General features: G+C 40.0%; 1 protein-coding gene across 1 annotated transcript in view; it reads left to right on the forward strand.

The window, feature by feature from the left end:
* syt9b (synaptotagmin IXb) overlaps window positions 1–19,065 on the forward strand; it is a 59,084-nt gene extending 40,019 nt beyond the window's left edge. Inside the window, exons 5-8 of the mRNA XM_085169084.1 lie at window positions 7,650–7,770; window positions 7,897–8,068; window positions 8,167–8,296; window positions 16,507–19,065. Coding sequence (XP_085025210.1) covers window positions 7,650–7,770; window positions 7,897–8,068; window positions 8,167–8,296; window positions 16,507–16,584 — 501 coding nt within the window. The 3' untranslated portion in view covers window positions 16,585–19,065. The remainder of the gene's footprint in view (window positions 1–7,649; window positions 7,771–7,896; window positions 8,069–8,166; window positions 8,297–16,506) is intronic.
* The last annotated feature ends 521 nt before the right edge of the window (window positions 19,066–19,586 follow it).

The following is a 19,586-nucleotide window of genomic DNA, read 5'->3' on the forward strand; positions in this document are numbered from 1 at the left end:
GGACAATAAAGAGCTCAGAGCCACTGTGACCTGCAGCCTGAATTTACCAGAATTTACTACTGGTAAATTCTACTTCATGTTCATGCATGCACTCAAAACGTGTACTTGCTAAAAGCGCTGAGAGTGTATGTGATTGACCTGAAAGGTATGTATCTACTCTATAAAACAGTCTTGGACATCCTCACCATCCTCAAACAAATAATATCCCATTCAGTGTATGTATATATATATATATATATATATATATATATATATATATTAGCAGTCTTTCCTCAGAGGAGCAGATAGGATATTGGCATTCCAAGTCCTCTATTCTCAGCAGATGTTTTTACCCTCTAAAATATCCTGTTGAAGAGGGTAAAAAGCTAAATTGCCAAAGTTGTAACATAGTGGCTATAAAAGGTAATATGGACTTTCTAGTACTAACATCTCAGAGGTAATTGGACAATTGACTCACAAGCCATTAGGCTGAAGAAGCAAAACCTTTCAGAGAGAGCAAAAAAAGTTAGGAATGGGCAAATCAGTCTGTTAATGTTAGATTGACTAGAGTAAACATACATTTTATGCACAGTGTGCCAGAGGAAGAAATGTTCAGATCTATGGATGCATCTCTGCTGGAACCCATGTGACAGAGCAACTTTTCCTTTATAAGTTGCAATGGATTTAGTTTGCTTCTTTACAGATAAAAGTCTTACACTAGTCTTACTCGACTGGAAGTTATGAAGGATCCTTTTGCCTAACCTGATTCTGCCAGGGTGTATTTATCTATGCAGCTGAAGTTCAGCCTAGTCAGTGATTTATTTATTTCCACCATGTTCATCCAGGCAGATATATTGTACTTCTGACTGGCTCTCATGTAACAGGATCTCCAGTGTTTAAGGGAGTCAAGTGCTCTGATGCTTACTTTTTGGTCCTTGTAGTTTTCATTTCTTTTACTATTCAAACTGAAAAGGTGAAAAAGAAAAGAAAAATCTTGAAAATTTGATTGTAATCATAAATAACACTGGAGTGCATATAGTACACAGAGAATTTGTCACAATCAGATTGTGGCAGTTTACAGATTTTTATTCCAGAAACAAGAAACATCTAACGTCTAATGAAAGGTAGGAATTAGGGCTGGGCGATATATCGAGTTTTTTAAAAATATCGATATATTTTTATACGAGCTATAAGATGTGACAATATCTTTTATATCGATATAGTCTATGTTACGTTATAATAATAGTTGTGGAGCCACAAGTTTGCCTCTCTTTCGTCCACTTTTGTCTTTACGCAACGTTACTCGGCCTCGCCTCTCCTTCACTGAACACAACTCCCCCCTCCTCCCCCATCGCTTCACCCGCAGGCAGCGACAAGATGGACACGGCAAATCTCCGTTAACGAGTTACTGCGCATCGCCCCGTGCGTGGGGCTGGACGGCGTCAACGTGTTAACGAGCTAACCACGCTAACGATCTAACCACGCTAACGAGCTAACCACGCTAACCACGCTAACCACGCTAACCACGCTAACGCCATGTACGGCCTAAAATCCTTTTTTTTTCATGTACATCTACTCTGTATGTTAATAAGTGCCCGTGTGACATCTGGGACACAGCTTTGACTAAGAACTCTCTTTTTGTTCTTACCTTGTGGCTTTAAAAAAAATATCGAGATATATATCTTATATCGTCATCCAGCTAAAAAATATCGAGATATGAATTTTGGGTCATATCGCCCAGCCCTAGTAGGAATAACAGACTCGGGTACTCCACTGCAGGAACAGGAACGGGCAACAGGTGTGATCACTGAAGCGAAGGTAACCCAGCCCACAAAAAGGAAAACAATTTCTTGAGACCATGAGTTTTGGGCAGGAAACAAAGGGGGTTGTTACCCAAAAGAGGTCATGATAGGAGAGCTTCCAGTAACTGCAGAGGTGGAAGTGTTACAAGCATATTTAATCCAAGTTAGATAGTTAATACAGGAGGTAGGATTTGAAGAAACAAGACAACGTAATCCAGCTTCTAACTCCTGATTTGGTCTCTTAGTTTGGCTGCTTGATTGGAGATGGAACCCTGAAGACAAGCTAATAACACTAGGTCTAAATGCCCCACAACAAGTCTTCCCTACTTAGGAGATTAATTGAAGGCCCCTATCTGATACTGTATCAACAGAAATGGGAGAACACATGCTGGACAAGTAGTTGAGCAGTCTCTGTGGTCAAACGGGGCTTGGGTAATGCTATAAAAGGAGCAGCTTTAGAAAATCCATTGATAAGGGTGAGCATTATATAGTTGCCTTCAGAGGAGGCAGACCAGTAACAAGATCCAGAGCTATGTGTGACAGAGAGTGACTAGGAACTGGCAGGGATAGCAATTGACCAGAGAAAAGTGGTTAATAGCTTTGTGGTATTCCAAGTTTCTGAATAAATTGACTGTCTAACAAGCTTTGTTTAGCTCCAGAGTCAATTACAGCTTGGAAAGTCACAGAATCCTGAATAAAACAGAAGGATGCTGGCAACAACATTTTAGAAACAGTTTTAAATTGGGTGCTTTACACCAACATCCCCACTTCTCCTGGGAGGCATTTTCTTTTGGCCTCCTGGGGCTAATGAAATGGCCGGGTTGGCCACAGTAGATGCAGATTTTAGCCTTGATCCTTTTCTGCAATTCTTGCAAAGTTAGTTTAAGCATGGCTGAGTTGCACTGACTCCTCAGAATGATCCTTTAGAGAGCCCGTAGCACTGACACCGGAAGTGGACGTTAGAGAGGATCGGGTGGTTGGAACCATGGACAGCGGATAACTGGAATTTAAGGTTTCTCTCCAGAACCTGCTTCTGCTGGTGATAGTTAACTTTTATGGTTAATGAGATTAAATGATCCAAACTGGCAGGGTCACCTTGAGAAGATAGCTCATACCTGATAGAACATATACTCTCGTTTCAGCATCCAAAACTCAACCGAAATTGCTGCACACTTTTACTTACTTGACATAAATTTTAAACCCTCCTTGCTGACTCTTCCTCATGAAAAGGATGGTCAAAAACCATCCTGAATCCTCCACAAATCATTCATAAATGAAGGACTCAACAGGGTTAATGTTTGGGTAAGATTCTGCCCACTGGAGAGCCCTACCTCTATAAGCAAACCCATTAAGTGGTGCATTTAAGAGGGATCATTTGTAAAGGAGCAAGATGTTTAGCTAAACAACAGTAACCATTGCAAAGGAAACCATCCACAACAACCCAAATGACGTCCAAAGGGTTCAGGAGATGGAACAGATGGAGGGCAGGACCAGGGGTTCAGCTTCAACCATCTGAGGCATGCCTGTGGGTTCAGTGGAGCAAGGCTGTGTCAGCTCATGATTTGAATTGCACTGTTCATTTCATTTATTTCGCCATTTCTTTTTGTTCATTTGAGCCATTGGTGGACTACTTGTAGCCACTCAGCTGACAAGCTGCTCATGTTGGCCAACCAACAACAAAACATGGGACACAGCTGCACGCATGGCCAAATCGTTCTGTCATAATGAATTGGAAAAAAGACTCAAAAGGAGGACTCTTACGTTAGCTTACAGATCATTATTACAGCAACAATACCAAATAATTAATCAAAGTAACCGAATCGGGTAAGTGCTGCTCTATAGGAATGGGTCAAAGTTTGCTGTCGGAGAGGGAAACAGGAGTTAGCTGAGATCCACGTGAGTATGAAGTACTTGGTTATCTTTAGCAGCTGACTGCAGGGGAGTATACAGGCAGCCAATGGAGTCCAGAGGGAAAGAGAAGGAAATGAATAAGCAGAAGAGAGCAGGCAGGCAAGTGAGCAAAGCAAATCTTCCTCCAAACAGAAGGTGACTGGCTGGAGTTAAGCAGGTAAGTGTGGCAGAGAGAAACTAGAGATCTTTCAGGCTGGGGAAGATGGAGTACTCTGTCTTCAGCTGTTGTTCTTCAAACTGGGATGGAGATAAAAGAGCATGGTCTCAGACTGAACACACACAAGGAAAACTTGGTTTACAGCAGAGGGCCCGATCACCACCATAGGCAATAATGATCTGGCGAGAAATATGAGCACCACCTGGTCCTTAAATATGGCATAGCTTGAGTTTGACCGCTAAAGAGCCCAGCACCCCACTACTCACAGGGCAGGCCATCCAAAGAACCTGACCCATTACTACACCTGAGAGTAGTAATTGAGTAAGGAGATAAAGGGAGAGAAGAAAGAGAACTGGGGAAACTGAAAACCTCCCATTACAGAGCACAATAACCTTAACGCAATGATTCATTGACATATCTATATATGTATATAGGAGCGAAGACCCAAAGAACAAAGAACTCTCTCTCTCTCTCTCTATATATATATATATAGTCAGTAAAATATATAGTAGAAGAAGCATGAATGAAAGCTTTGTTTAAAGCTGTGGAGATCTAATGAGACAGTAAAACTGTAATCAGTTTGCCATGGATACAGTGATTGTTAAAAAAAAGAAGAATGGAGTTTTTCACAGTCTAAGTGGCATTTGTGATGGAAGAAAAAAATGACTCTCAATCTACAAATGGAAGGGAAATTTCTGAGTACAAATTGCAGCTGCTTGCAGTCAGATTCAGTTTATAGAAGTACAAAATACAATTATGTCAATAAAGCATGTGAAATGGGTAGGCCGTATAAAGTTGAGTAAAAACAAAATCTTTGTCAAGTCAGTTCACGTTTGTAAAATTATTTATATACATATATGGCTGAGCAATGAGAACTTTACAGGTCCTAAATATTAGGATAGCATTTCTGGGCACCCACTTTATTTTACATGAATAATTTAACAACAAATCTGCTTAATAAAGTAAAAGAGCAATACGTTTCTTGTCTAATGGAAGGAATAACTCTATTGCCTTGGAGTGCAATTGTTCAGTACTTCTGTGATGCTCTGCAGTATCAGGCAGCCAAACAGTACGGTCTACTACCACAACAACAGCAAATGACAGGGACTCTTATTGTCACAGCACAAAATTATTGTTTAAAGTTGTTTAACATTCCACTATGTGCTGTTTTGGTGGCTGTAGCTCAGGTGGTAGAGCAGGTCACCTACTAACTGGACGGTTGGTGGTTCGGTCCCAGTCTGCTCTAGTCTGCATGCCAAGTACAAGACGCTGCAAGATGCTAACCCCATGTAGCTCTCCGACGCATCGATCGGAGTGTGGATGTTAGTTAGGAAGCACCCAGAAACAGTAGAAAAAAAAGTGCTGTGTCAATGTGCAAGTTGTGTAAAGTGCTCAAGATAGAGTAGAAAAGCACTATATAAGAACCAGTCTATGTGCCATGTGTCATAAAAGATATATTTAAGACGTGGTTCTTTCACGGTGACATGTTAGCATGTACTATTGCCTCACAGCAAGAAGGTCCTGAGTTTAATTTCCATGTTTGTGTGGTTTCCAAAAGTTGATTCTGTTCATCTGGACGTAGCGTATTCTGGGAGAAACGTTTCGTCACTCATCCAAGTGACTTCTTCAGTCTCAGCTGACTGCAGGTTTCCCCAATCTTATAAACAGTACATTTGCATAATGACTGAAACCAGCCCATTGTGAGGTTAGGAATTCAGGAAGGTCAGGAATTCCCAGTTAATTATGATTAAGGAACTGACCTCACAGCCCATTGTTCCTTCAGTGGGCTGGTTTCAGTCATTATGCAAATATACTGTTTATAAGATTGGGGAAACCTGCAGTCAGCTGAGACTGAAGAAGTCACTTGGATGAGTGACGAAACGTTTCTCCCAGAAAACGCTACGTCCAACTTTTGGAGATTTATTTTCTTGGATGATTGAGAATGCATCAAGACATGTTTGTGTGGGTTCACCCCGAGTACTCTGGCTTCCTCCCACAGTCGAAAGACATGCAGTTAATGAGGATAGGTTAATTGGAAACACTAAACTGCCCATAGGTGTGAATGTGAGCGTGAATGGTTGTCTTTGTCTATGTGTTGGCCCTGCGACAGACTAGCGACCTGTCCAGGGTGTACCCTGCCTCTCGCCCTAAGACATCTGGGATAGGCTCCAGCAACCCTGAGAAGCAGAAGCGAATGGATGGATGGTTCTTTGCTTCTCATTACCAGTAGAAAAAGTTGCTTTTTGGTGCAGCACATAAGGAAAGTGCTTCATATGCTTTTTTATGTCTAAGAAATATCAAACAGAGTGGTTTATTTCATCATATCAGAATGTTAAACATGACACTTTAAAGACAGGCTACAAGTGGAAGGACGAAGCAGAACGATGAACGAGAGGAGAGTGATCATGAAAGACACAGCTAGAGAGAGGCTCATAGATAAAGCCTGGCTGCTCCTGAGGGAGAGCAGGTGTTAGTGTTATAATTGGAGAAGATGGACCGTCCATATGCTCTCTCTGCTTTATTGGAGCGCTTTAAAGTACCACTCTAATTTCATTGGCCCAGCGCAAGTGACCATAATCTCAACCGCAGGCTTGATTTGAGTGCTCATAAGAGTAGTGACCGACATCCTATAGTCTGAAAACTTTAGTATGTGTGTATGTGTGTGTGTGTATGCGTGAAATAGGAGAAGGAAATCACATTATCCTGTAGTGAGCTGAAGGGCTAGTTGATCTACCTTCCCCGCACACGCTTACCTTTATGTGAGTGTCAGAGTGTGCATTCCTGTGCTTGTGCCCCAATTTGTGTGTTAAACCTCGAAGGCTGCATAAGCTGCATATCATTAATGCCCGAGGCTCACAGCTACACCAACAACGCGGTGCTGGAGGTAGATTTCGCCTCAGCAACACGTGTGATGAATCAACTCATCGCCCACTGAGAATGTCACAGGTCCTGGACGACGCATGTGCTACCCTATCCATTGAAACTTGTATTTTTAGTTCTTATTTTAAAAACTGCAAAAAAAACAAACACCTTTTCCTAAATATATCACTTAATTTCTAAGGTTTCCTAACATGAAGCTAACTACCAGCCAGATATGTGAGAGGAGGCTTAAAAATAGAAATCAGAGTTTCCCTGTGATAAATCTTGTCAGTGCTTGTACCTCGTAAACGCGCTGCTCACTGTCACACCATCACACGTTATTTTCAGATGTGTTAATTGGGAAAAGAGTTTGGCATATGCATGAATGTGAATAAGAAGCAGAAGCAGTGAAGTTTTTATAATCTTAGTAGTAGCTCAAACTTGATTGTAGATTCCACACATTTTAGCACAGACCGATTAAGAAATGCAACAATTATTCCAAATCAGTGTGCACATGGGCGCCGGGATACAGTAACGCTGTAGGTGATTAGTGATTAATGATGAATCATCCAGACATGATTCTGAAAGGCTTCCGCGTTTCAGCCACGATCCATATGTGAAGTTCCTCTGGTGTTACATGTTGGATCCGCTTTGACTGTGCTGCTCATTATAAACCCTTAACCAAAGCTGCTTTTATCCATGATCGGTTTCCTGAAATAGATGTCTCTTAGTTTTAGTTTGGTTCCTATTCTTTCATGTTTGTTCTAACAGCAGTTGTGCTTTTCGTTACCCATATAGTATAATTTTATCACCAAACCTCTTAACTGCCAATATACAGATCCCTGTGTGTTCCATCTGTGACTGTAGTGTTGAATCTAAAAAGTTCATTAAAGTTGATGATGTGCAGTGCTAATATAGAAACACAATATATTTGTTTGTAGGACAATGTGGACCTTGGAGAGCTGATGTTCTCACTGTGCTATCTCCCAACGGCTGGCAGGCTTACCATCACAATTATCAAAGCCAGAAACCTCAAAGCCATGGACATCACTGGAGCCTCAGGTGGGTGCCGATCAACAGTACAGTGTGTCCAATAAGAGGTGGTGTAGGAAGATGAGGTATGCATGCATTAGTGTGTGTATATCTGTTTAATTATTTCTTCAGTCTTAACACCTTTTCTCTTCTCAGATCCATATGTGAAAGTGTCTCTGATGTGTGATGGTCGAAGGCTAAAGAAGAGAAAGACGTCGACTAAGCGTAACACTCTGAACCCAGTGTACAATGAGGCCATTGTGTTTGATGTTCCTCCTGAGAGCATTGACCAGATCAGCCTGCTAATAGCTGTCATGGATTATGATCGGTGAGTTACCTCTGTACATTTAGCACTCTCACGTGACACGCCGGCACATTTTAGAACATTTTAGAGTCTCTGTGGGTGCTGTTTTTTCTGTCCTCCAGGGTTGGGCATAATGAAGTGATCGGGGTATGCAGGGTAGGCAGTGAGGCCGAGAGTCTTGGGCGAGACCACTGGAGTGAGATGCTGACGTACCCACGGAAGCCAATCGCACACTGGCACCCGCTCGTAGAGGTATGGTCTGCTTTGTGTACTAGGTGTTTTAAATTGAAGATACACTTGATAAAAGTCTTGTAAAATAAAGCAAAATTGTAATGACATCTCTTAACATAGCACTAGACATAATTTAAAAACCACAAAGTCCCTAATGAGCAAGGTTATTATCGTTAACGAAAACTAACGAAATAACGAAAACTAGAAGTGAAAAAACATTTTCGTTAACGGAAATAAAAATAAAAACAAAAAAAGGAAAACTAACTAAAACTATAATGAGTGTTCACAAAACTAACTAAAATTAACTGAATTTATAGCAAAAATGTGTTTAGTTTTCATTGATGTGTGCGTGTCATACAGTAGTCAAGGGTGAAAATGAAGTTTAGTTTCCAGATTTTTTTCTTGCTGTGTCTCATTATGCCAGCAGGTGGCAGTACGTTAGTCGAGTCGTCTGTGTTGCTGCTCCGTCCACGCACAGAATCATGTCAGGAAAAGTCGGGAGAAAGCGCCAGAGTCCAATTTGGGATTACTTTGAATATGACTGTGTTTTGGATAAAGCAAGTGTCTTGTAGTGGAAACAGACAAATTATGAGGGACATTTCTAAAGGGAAAAAAAATCACACAAACCTTAAAGTGCACTTGAAAAGCTCACACAAGAAGGCTAACCTAGCTTACTTTGAGAAGGTAATGGAGCACACTCAACCCTCATCCCCAGAAAACAATAGCTAACCCCAGGCAAGGCAGCGTGATGCATCCCGAGACAACAGGACGGGGATATCTACACAACTGTGTGAGTCAATTACCTTCAAAAAGTTTATCAATTCACTTGAACCAAAATTACGAACACCCGGTGCTGCGAGAGTTAATAGTCTCATTGGGGCCAAGATATACATTTTATAGTTGCCTGGTATCAATGGTTGTTCATCTGCCTTTATTTATTTATTTAAAGAACCCATAGGTGGGAATGTGAGTTGTCTGTCTCTGCATGTTAGCCCTGCGACAGACAGGCGACCTGTCCAGGGTGCAGTATGGTAGCTGGAATAGCAACATACCCAAGGATGAGCAGAATGACTGATATGATGAAACTGGGATTTTGTTACACTTAATTATTGCAAACACAACTAAAACTATAACTGAAACTAATCAAAACTAAACTGAAACTAAGGATTTTCAAAAAAAATAAAAACTAAACTAAACTAGCAAACAATTGGTAAAAACTAATTAAAACTGATATAAAATTGAAAATCTGAAGTCAAAACTAAATAAAAATAAAAACTAATGAAAATTGCAAAACTATTAAAACCGTGCTAATGAGGTGGTGGATGAAAGGTTGAACAACCATAAGTCATTTTTCAGTTGGTCCTGAGGGGAGTAGAAAGGTGTCCATCAAATCTTATGGCCATCAATCGAATTGTTTATCATAAATGGTTACAATGTAGAGACATCTAACTGTTAAAAGAAAATATCAAGGCTCAGTGTGGCTCAATCTACAATAATTTAGATATACAATGACAGCTATGTATAGGAGAGAAGGCACTGGACTGTTTGAACCAGATTGATGTTTCACAATCATGTGGAGTGAGAGGATCCCTAAAAAGTGGAGATGAAGTGTGCTGTTTTAAGAGCAACGGCCATGTGCAGAGTAACTGCAGCAGGATGAGGCACACCATGGGTATGGGGTATGGTGTTGAGGCAAAGGTATAGAGAAGGTCAGCCGTTGCACTGTTTTTGTGGATCTACAGAAAGCATATGATAAGATGCCGAGAGAGGAAATGTGATACTGCTTTAAGAAGTCGGGAGTTGCATAGAAGTACTGCATGTGAGGGTGGTGCAGGAAATGTATGAGGACAGCAGAACAGTGGTGAGGTGTGCGGTAGGAGTGACAGTTGTTTTTTTGAAACAAAAAAGTGAAGATAAACTGAGGAGAGGTTGTGAAGGTAGCGTAGTTAAAATACCCGGGGTCAGCCATTCAATAAAAGGGATAATGTGCAAGAGAGATGAAGTAAAGAATGCAGGCAGGTTGGAGTTGGTGAAGATGAGTGTTATCTCCACCAACTCCAACAGATTTGTGAGAAAAGGATAAGAGCCAGATTGAAAGGGAAGGTTTGTATGATGGAAGTGAGCCCGAGATGGTTTGGGCAAGTGCAGAGGAGGGATAGCAGATATATTACTCAAGCGCTGTTGAAGATGGACCTACCAGACATTTGGAAAGAGGTAAACCACAGAGAAGATTCATGGATGTGACAAATGTGGACATAAAAATAAGAATGCTAAGGACAGTGTGAGATGGAGGCAAATGATCTGCTATGGCAACCACTAAAGAAAGCAGCCAGAAGAAGGTTTATACTGTATGATGAGAAACACACATATAAAGATTTCCCCCATACTTCTGATGCAAGATATAAAAGTTAAGTAGTCACCACCATCATTAAGATCTATCCTCTGGGTACCAATCATTTCTGAACCAAAGAAATGGATAGTCTATATCTGATATGCATTCAGTTATTTTACTGAAGAGAGTTTTATGTATTTAGGGATTAAAAGTGAGGGAATCAGCAGAGTCAAAGGGATTCATACTCTGGTCCAGAATGTAATATTTAGCTTCTGGATGAATTGACATCAAACAAATGCCATTTGAGCAGGAAAGCTGTGGATCAACAAGCAAGCTTTTGCCATAGAAAACAATCAATTTAGCATATCAATATTAAGGCTTCTAAGTGGCCATTCACTACTAATGTCTCTATTAGCTTTGATTTCAAATATGGCATGACTGCTCATCTCTGACTCACCATAATATACTGCCCATAAAAGATGGTTTGTACACTCTATCTGGCAAGCAGTAGCAATGGAGGGGTTGGAATGGCCTGTATTTGGTAAATGGCCTGTATTTGCATAGCGCTTTACTTAGTCCCTAAGGACCCCAAAGCGCTTTACACTACATTCAGTCATTCACCCATTCACACACACATTCACACACTGGTGATGGCAAGCTACATTGTAGCCACAGCTGCCCTGGGGCGCACTGACAGAGGCGAGGCTGCCGGACACTGGCGCCACCGGGCCCTCTGACCACCACCAGTAGGGTTGGAGAGCTAAACTATCAGCTAGTATTTGCTAGCTTTGTTAGCAAGATCCATAAACTTTGTGAACATATCACACAGACAGTCAAGTGCTAGCATTTTTAGTACAAAGGACATGAAGTGACATAATTTGCAGAAAATTTTCATTCAGAAGGCAACAAAAAGACATTGTGCTCGATATGTTTATGCTTAGTACACAGCCTGTCTTGGCACTATGAATTGCATATAAAATATAGACATAAATTTTATGAAATTATATTAAAACCCATTGGTTTGTGAATGCCCATATAGTACAGCATTTTCGTCATTGCCTTTCTGGTGTAGATCTGACTGAAACTGTACACATATTGGGATTATATCCTAATATATTATTGTGGCAATGTCTTTTATACCATCTATGAAACTAGCTAAATTGATGTCGCAAAGTAAAATAGCCAAGGGAAATTTCCTACACACTTATAAAACTAGAAGTCTTTTTGTAACCACAGGGTTTGTAACCATAGATTATGTCTGGCAGACACCAGGCTCTAAAAATGTTTATGTTTGCTAGTTTTAGCAGCCAGCCTCAAGTGGCTGATTTGGATGTTCTGCCCCTCCATCCCTTTATAGTCACTCTGATCTGATCATGTAAAGGCAATGCTTAAGCCAGATATACTTGTGTAATGCTCAAGTAACCATATATACAGAGATCCATTGAGTTACAGTAGTCTGAGGCAGTCCCAAACAACTGCTTTTAAATGCTTCTCTAACCTAAAAACAGTTCTATGTCAGAATAGCGCACTATTCCAATAAAAAGAAAACTTATTTTAAATAAGCTTCACATTCCGTGTTAAATTTTTTGTATAGTTCATTTGAAGATATAGTGAATGAAAAAGAAATAAAACAAGTACTCCACAACCCCTGTGTATGCTCGACTTGTTTTGTTGTGATTGCCACAGCAGAGGCGCCTAGCTATCAGAGAAAGGGAGGGAGACATACGGAGAGGTGGCTACATTCGGTGAGATGCTTCTATTTCTGAATTCCCAGCCCACACTCATTAAAAAAAAACAGAGCAAGCTAAAACAGATGCTGGACTGATTCATGTGAATTCATGATGAGTTGTCAAAGCCAAACATTTTGGTATTCAGCTAAAGGGGGTCACAAGATAAAAACACCTCAAAATGGAAAGCTGTCCAGGAAAATGTAATGACTGGCATCAGCCATGGCGTGCATTAGCAACTGCCAGCTTCATGTGCCCTGTCACTTATTTGCACAATTTAAAGAAGGACTTTGACTGAAATTAGATAACTTTAGCACCTTATAGTGATTAGCAGCTAGCTAAAGGCTAACTTGCTAGCTATTGACACTGGATTTAGCTATCTGTGGATTTTTTTAACACAGGAAGTAGAATGGTCACTATGAAATCAGAAGACTGGAAATTTACATGGTAACCAATAATAACCATTTCAAAGAATTAATGTGTGATTCTAGAGTTTTTAATAACATTCATTTGTTACGTCATAGCTCCTGCAGCGGTACCATCTGACTTTTCCAACGATATTGTCAATTTAAACAGACTTTTATATGATACCTTTAATCATTTTGGGGTTTGATGCCAAGAGCATACATATACATTTTAAATGAAACAAAGATGTTTATAATAACTTAATATTTCCCTAGAAAGGGCCTCTGGATGATAAAATATCCTATTCACCAATATTATGTTTATTAACTGGTTGCTTACCTTACACATTTCAATGACTTTAAAACTATTGGTATATATACATTTTGAATTTTTACATAAATTATTTATTAGCGTTAAAGAACAAAATGCACATCAATTTAGTGCTTGCCCCTTAATGAATTCCTATTATTTTCTTTTTCTCATTTATAATTCAAGATCATCAAACAAATTGTAATTTTAGACAAAGATGACCAACGCGAATACACAATGCAGTTTTAAAAACATGATTTCATTTGTTAAGCTGCCTGTCAAAGTGAAAGAGGCTAAACACATCTACATCTACTACATCATGCTTCAACAGACTACATGACAGTTATAGACCTGCAGCATATTTGGTTGTGGTTTATATACAATGCAAACAAATTATCATAAATTGTATTTTTTTTGTATTGTTTTTAGTCTTATCTGCTATGTACACCGATTTCTTGGGATTCTTAGAATAAATCTCTAAATTCTTTTCGATTTATTCTTTTCTGTTACTCTTGAAAGGCTCAGCAGTGATTTTTTTAAGGTCAAAAAACATTTTTGTATCAACACTTTGTCTTTGTGTTATTGTCAATTAAACGTAGGCTTCAGATGAGTAGAAATTCATTGCATTCTGTTTTTCTTATCAATCATTTTTGAAGCTCTGATGCTTTAATTTTAGTTTTTCTATCTCATAATCTGCCTGTGAATGGTTTGCTGCCTCTAAGTTTGAGTGTGTATATTTTAAAATTAAACAAAATTCAACTGCTTTTTATTCCAGCCTTTGAAAATAACATGCAGGTTGTTAAGTCTCTTTTTACACCACAGTGTCAGTCCCCACTTCTCCAAGTTAACAGCTACGTGTTGTACTAAGAACCACACAAAGCCAAAAAGGAAGCCATCCTAAAATAAAGTAAACGAAGCACTAGCTGTCACGCTGTGTACTTTCAGTATTGGTGAGAGGTCAGTGACCCTGATATTTCCAACAGTGTTGAGGCCAGAGGAGCTCTTTCACTGTCTCTGAGGCCATTTGTGTAGCACTAACACACCCGTCCACACAAACAATGGGCTGTGTCAAACACTCACCAGTAGCATTTCTTGTCTAAGGCCATTAGCAGCAGCTCTGGACTAGAGCAGCAGAGTCTGAGATCTCATCTAATGGCTTATTTGTGTAGAGATCCGCACAGAAGACCTAAGGGAAACTGGCTCGGGGGATATTTCACATCCTTGCACACAGTTCTACACACATATGTAGCTGAAGCCTATGCATAATATGTAAGCAATGAGTATTCACACATTCGCACAAAATTTATGTTTCAACAAATAAAACTAAACATATCTGACAAGTTGGCTTTCACAGACATGTGCATGTGTGTTTTTCTGACACACACAAACACTTGCTGGTTTCCTGTCCACTTTATTTTACGGCTTTTCGAAAGTGTTGGACTGACCCGCTGACCACTGAGAGCATTAATAATTCAGCAGCTTGAGCTCTTCGGCCCAGACTGTAAACTCTCTCTCTCTCACACACACACACACACACACACACACACACACACACACACACACACACACACACACACACAGTTCAGACGTTACTGAGTAGAAAGTAAAGTAAACGCAGAAAGTTGAAAGCTCGGTTGCTTCCACTTTGTCACATGAATGAGTAACTAGATAACAGACATGCACACTGAAGGGGCTGCTCTCATGAAGTGAGGTAAGTGTGTTCCCAAGCCAGCTTTGGAGTTTATATCTCTGGATTTTCAGTCTCACAGGGCTGGCTCAGGTTAAAACATTCCTCCATGGTAGCGTGCACTTTCATTCTGCTCCCAGGCAGGTTCATTTCACATCAAAGAGGACCAGATCAAAATCATAAAACCAGCTCTCAGATAAAAAGGCTCACTTTGACAGAGTCCGACCAATTAATTATATAGCATGATTTCCATGGGATTTCTGTGAGGAACAAATTTGTGGTTTATGCATTTTTCACATTTTGCACTTGTCATAGCGGTATTTAAAAGAGAATTTACAAAACATAAGATGACTGGCGCCTAATTCATCTGTGAAGTTATAAACTGCTCCACATAACCAAACATGACACAGTGAGTATTTCACAAGATTTTTAGAAACTCACCCTGTCTGCCTGCCCACCCAGCAGGGTGACAACAATACCCCATCGGCCTTTTAATGGCTTTAATGGGGTAAAACGTTAAAAAAAAAACATGTTGAAGATCTGACTCTGGCTGCTGGGGTCATCATGCTGTCTGTGCAGATGGTTGGAAAGAACCGATTTTGTGTTAGCAGCAGTGGAGTTTATGTCTTGGATGCAGTTTGCACTTCAGTTCAATATAGCACCAAATCACAACACATTTTATATGGTATGGTAAAGTCCCTTTTACAGAAACATGTAAATGTGATTGTTGGAACATGCCTGTTAGTCGGAAAATTATGACCTCCACCTTTGTGTTTTGCACTTGGTTTTGCTTTTACTTCCTGGAATGGATTAGACACTAAAAATACTGGATTACCATAACAAAGATATTGTGGTTTGGATTGAAAAAGATCAATTTGCACTCATTACCATATGGTTTTATATTCAACGTGTTGGGAGTGACAGCCCTGTCTCATGAAGCACTAAAGGGATTTAACAAATGTGACTGAGAGCAACCTGTTGAATCTGAGGCTAGTTGACTAACTGACATGACTCATTATATAGATATGTGTCAGGTGAGCCACCCCCATTTAATTTTGAAGGGCATTTCCACATGTAGTTCATGATTTCTCAGCTGCAGCAACACGTTCTCACTCCCAAAGCGTCACATTTTAGGCTAGGTGACAAATCGTCAACATATTACGTTTTCGGCTACCCACCACGTTCCTAAATGACGACCTCGGAAAAATGAGGAAATATGAGAACCGTATGGACTCAATCTACACATGTGCGCTCTTTTTCTTCAAATCGCTTAGAAACACGCTATTTAACATAATTAAAGTCATGGTTAAGGTCAGGAAAAAGGTTATGGTTAGGGCTAGGGATAAGGTTAGGTTTAGGGCTGGAATACAGGGCTGGAACGTCTATTACCGCGGGAGCGTCATTGCACTGGATTTCAGCCATAACCCGCCGCGTGCCATAAGAACGCCGAAGGTCTCCTTTCGCGTTCCTCAGGAACGCCGCGGGACGTGACAAAACGTCGGCATGTTATGCCTTGGGAGTGAGAACGGGCTCGCTGCAGAGGCTTCCACTTGGACAAATCTGAAAAATCTTCATATTTAGAAAAACTGCCACAACTTTCAAAGCACATTAAGGTCTGCCAATTAACCCAACAGTCATAGCAAACCTGGACGCAAACCATCCTGGCTTACAGTGCATATTTACTGAGTATGTCAATCCAGTCTTTGGAAGTTTCTAGACTTTCGTTCCCTTTGGTCTTTAACTAAAACTCTCTTTCTCTGTTGTGGTTCAGTGGGTCGGACAAGGAGCGACGGTGAGTGGAAGCCAAGGAGGATCCACCAATTCCCTGAAGACACCACCATCACCATAACCACACACACACACACCAGTATACTCACACCAACACACACAGACACACACAGATATAGAGCCTCATGGTGGTAGAACAACGGGCCAACAGACAGTCCTACTTAATGTTAAAACATACAGTACAAAGTGTGGCTAAGAAGTGGCTGCAGCAGTGGGCTAACATCAGCTATAAGCCAATACTCAGCTGTGTGTCATTAGATTGAACCAGGTGTTAGTGTGATAAGGCTGGAGCAAAGTCTGATTCCCACTTCCTCTTGTGTCTTCACAACCAAATAAACACTTAACTACATTCCAACTAAACTAGTACAGTGCTTATTGACCTGTTACTGACAGTATTAACAGATTATCTAACAGATTAATCTTATGCCTCTTTTTCGTTTATAGGAAAATTGCAGTTTGTGGACCAAAATATTCTATTTTTAGGTGAATATGCACAGCTGTGACTGTTGATTTGTGCAAGTGATCAGCTATCGTAGGCAACGTATTTGCTCAATAGTAGGATTTAGAAAGGTGAGTTGCAGAATTAGAAAGCATCACTGTTCAGATCAACACATTTCAGCTCTTTTAAAAGTTTTATTTGTTGTGTTGAAGATTCATTCTCATCATGCGTTTGGTTATATCGTGCGTTGCCGTTATCAGCGGCAGCCGGAGCAGACACGAACAGAGGAGATTCAAATGGCAAACCTTAGTTTTACTTCACTGGGCGAAGACGATTTCCTGTTAAGAAGTAAAACTGAAGAGGATTTGATTTGATCCAAGAATTTGTAAAATGTCAGAATGAACATTTTTAGTGCATGTTAAATTGGCATCCTTTTTTAAACAGGGTGTGGTCATAATAAAGGAAACATAAGTTGTCATCAGTGGAAAAAGGGCAGTCCGCTCATCTCATCAAATGAATTATGATTGTTTTTAGACATTGTCCTGATAACCAGACATAAGTGTCATCATTACTTACTAATGTTATTTGGCTTTACAAGAATTTGCAATTACAATTTCAGCACAAACATTAATAACAAGAAATAAAAGTTTTACATTAAACTGTACGACTTATGGTTGACACTGTACTGTACTTGGTGTCTCGTCTGTCATGGTTACTTTTGGAAAATGTTTTACACTTTCGCAGATAAATGCTGACTGAAGGTTTTGATTGTTTTTAAAGCTGTTGCACTGGAAACAGCTGCGCGCTTCTGCTGGAAACAAGACTGATGAGCCATGAAAACAAAACATAAACAGGAATCTGTGGACTGTAAGATCTAAAGAAGTTCCACGGAGCAAAAGGGGGTTGTAAACTTCAGTTGTTATTTTCAGTAGCTAAGGCAGGGGTCCCCAACTCCAGGCCTCGAGGGCCGGCGTCCTGCAAGGTGAATGGAAAGGGTCTTTTGCAGGAGGCATTACTGCCAACATGGGCTCAGTTTGCTTCAACATGCTGAATTTAGGCGATCTAAATACTCTGAATAAACAGCTGGCTTGTTGTAGTTTGTCTGATTATGTGACTGCTCGTGTTTTTCTGTCCCCTGTAGTGATGTCACCATGTTCCCAGATGCTACAAAAAAATATAACCCATGTTGTAACAAATCAGTTATCCTTAGGGACTACACAATGACTGCAGATGTTATTGTGCAACCCCTTTGGGACTCCTTTGTGCCTTTTTAATGTGCTTTGCCATTTTGATATTCAGTGTTCCATTTAGAGAGGTGCTTAGAAGACCATAAAGGTGGTAACTCTTAATAATTTGCGAGAAGTGAGGAGCTTTTGCGATTAAAGGGGTCCTATAAATTTTTTTGTTTGTTTTCTGTTATATACAGAATATACAATAGGAGGTGTTTATAATAAAGATGGCCAACATTTAAAATAGTAATCCCTGTGTGCCAAAAGATGTATCTGTTCTTAGATCTGTATGATGTCAGACAGAGGGGATCTCCATAATAAGTCATTCCTTATGAGGGGCAGCCAATCAGAAGAAATCTGGCTGAAAGGGAGGAGCTAAAAAGGTTTGTTTCAGACAATGCATGAATTGAGATGGTTTTAAAACTTTGATTCATGCAAAGCTACTTTAGTAAAGTCTGATAAAATAAAACTCATTTCCAGCTTTGGTCCCATTTAAGTTAATTGAATGATTCCACAGTGAAGCTGCCCTGCCCCACTGTTATGACACTCAATGTTGCTTTTCTTTAACTGGAACCATACTCTGTGATAGTAATTTAATAAGCCAGTGTTTGTTTGTTTTCTAACTAAAATCTGTTTAAATTCAGATTAATACCAGTATTGTTTATGGCTCGGTATTGGACACTGTCACGGATAACAGTTTCTTCTGTGTTTGTAGGTACCATGCATGCGTCCTTTTTTTCATGAGTCATTTTTAATAAATATCTTTTTTGTTGTGAGATACTAATCATATTGTAAACACGAGATGTATTATGAACCTAAGGCAGAGTGTGTACATTGTCCATTCAGATGTTATTAATAAATATTTCTATATATAGCATGGATTGATTTATGGGTAGTGTGAGATGGAGCGAGAAGATGCTTCAGAGAGAGAATGAATGAGACAGATATAGAGACGTGTATCCCCCTCAGGCTTCTGCTAACACCTGTGTTGTGAGCTCTCCCAACAGAGTGCTGTGATTGAAAGACCTATGAAAACCTTGTGACAGACACACTTTCTCTTACACACACCCTCAGTGATGCAGTTGCTGCTCTAGGACCTCGCGCTCACACAAAAGTCGACATTTAAAATATCAACATGTCTGGGTCTGGTGTTCCTCCTCTGAACATTTTCCAATTAGCAAGAATTTAGACACATTAAACGATAGCATATCAAGGCTCCGATTTATTTATTTTTATTTAAAGACAAACTGCAAAGTGAACATTTCCATATAATTTCAGATTTGCTAGACCAAACAATGATTAAACAGGCCCCATGAGCACTGGAGCCATGTTTTTAATCTTACAAAGTCAAATATTCCAATTTTCATCAGCTAATCGCTTTTTTCTTTCTTTCTT

This window comes from Neolamprologus multifasciatus, chromosome 7 (genome assembly GCF_963576455.1).
Source record: "Neolamprologus multifasciatus chromosome 7, fNeoMul1.2, whole genome shotgun sequence".
In the NCBI taxonomy this organism is placed as follows: domain Eukaryota; kingdom Metazoa; phylum Chordata; class Actinopteri; order Cichliformes; family Cichlidae; genus Neolamprologus; species Neolamprologus multifasciatus.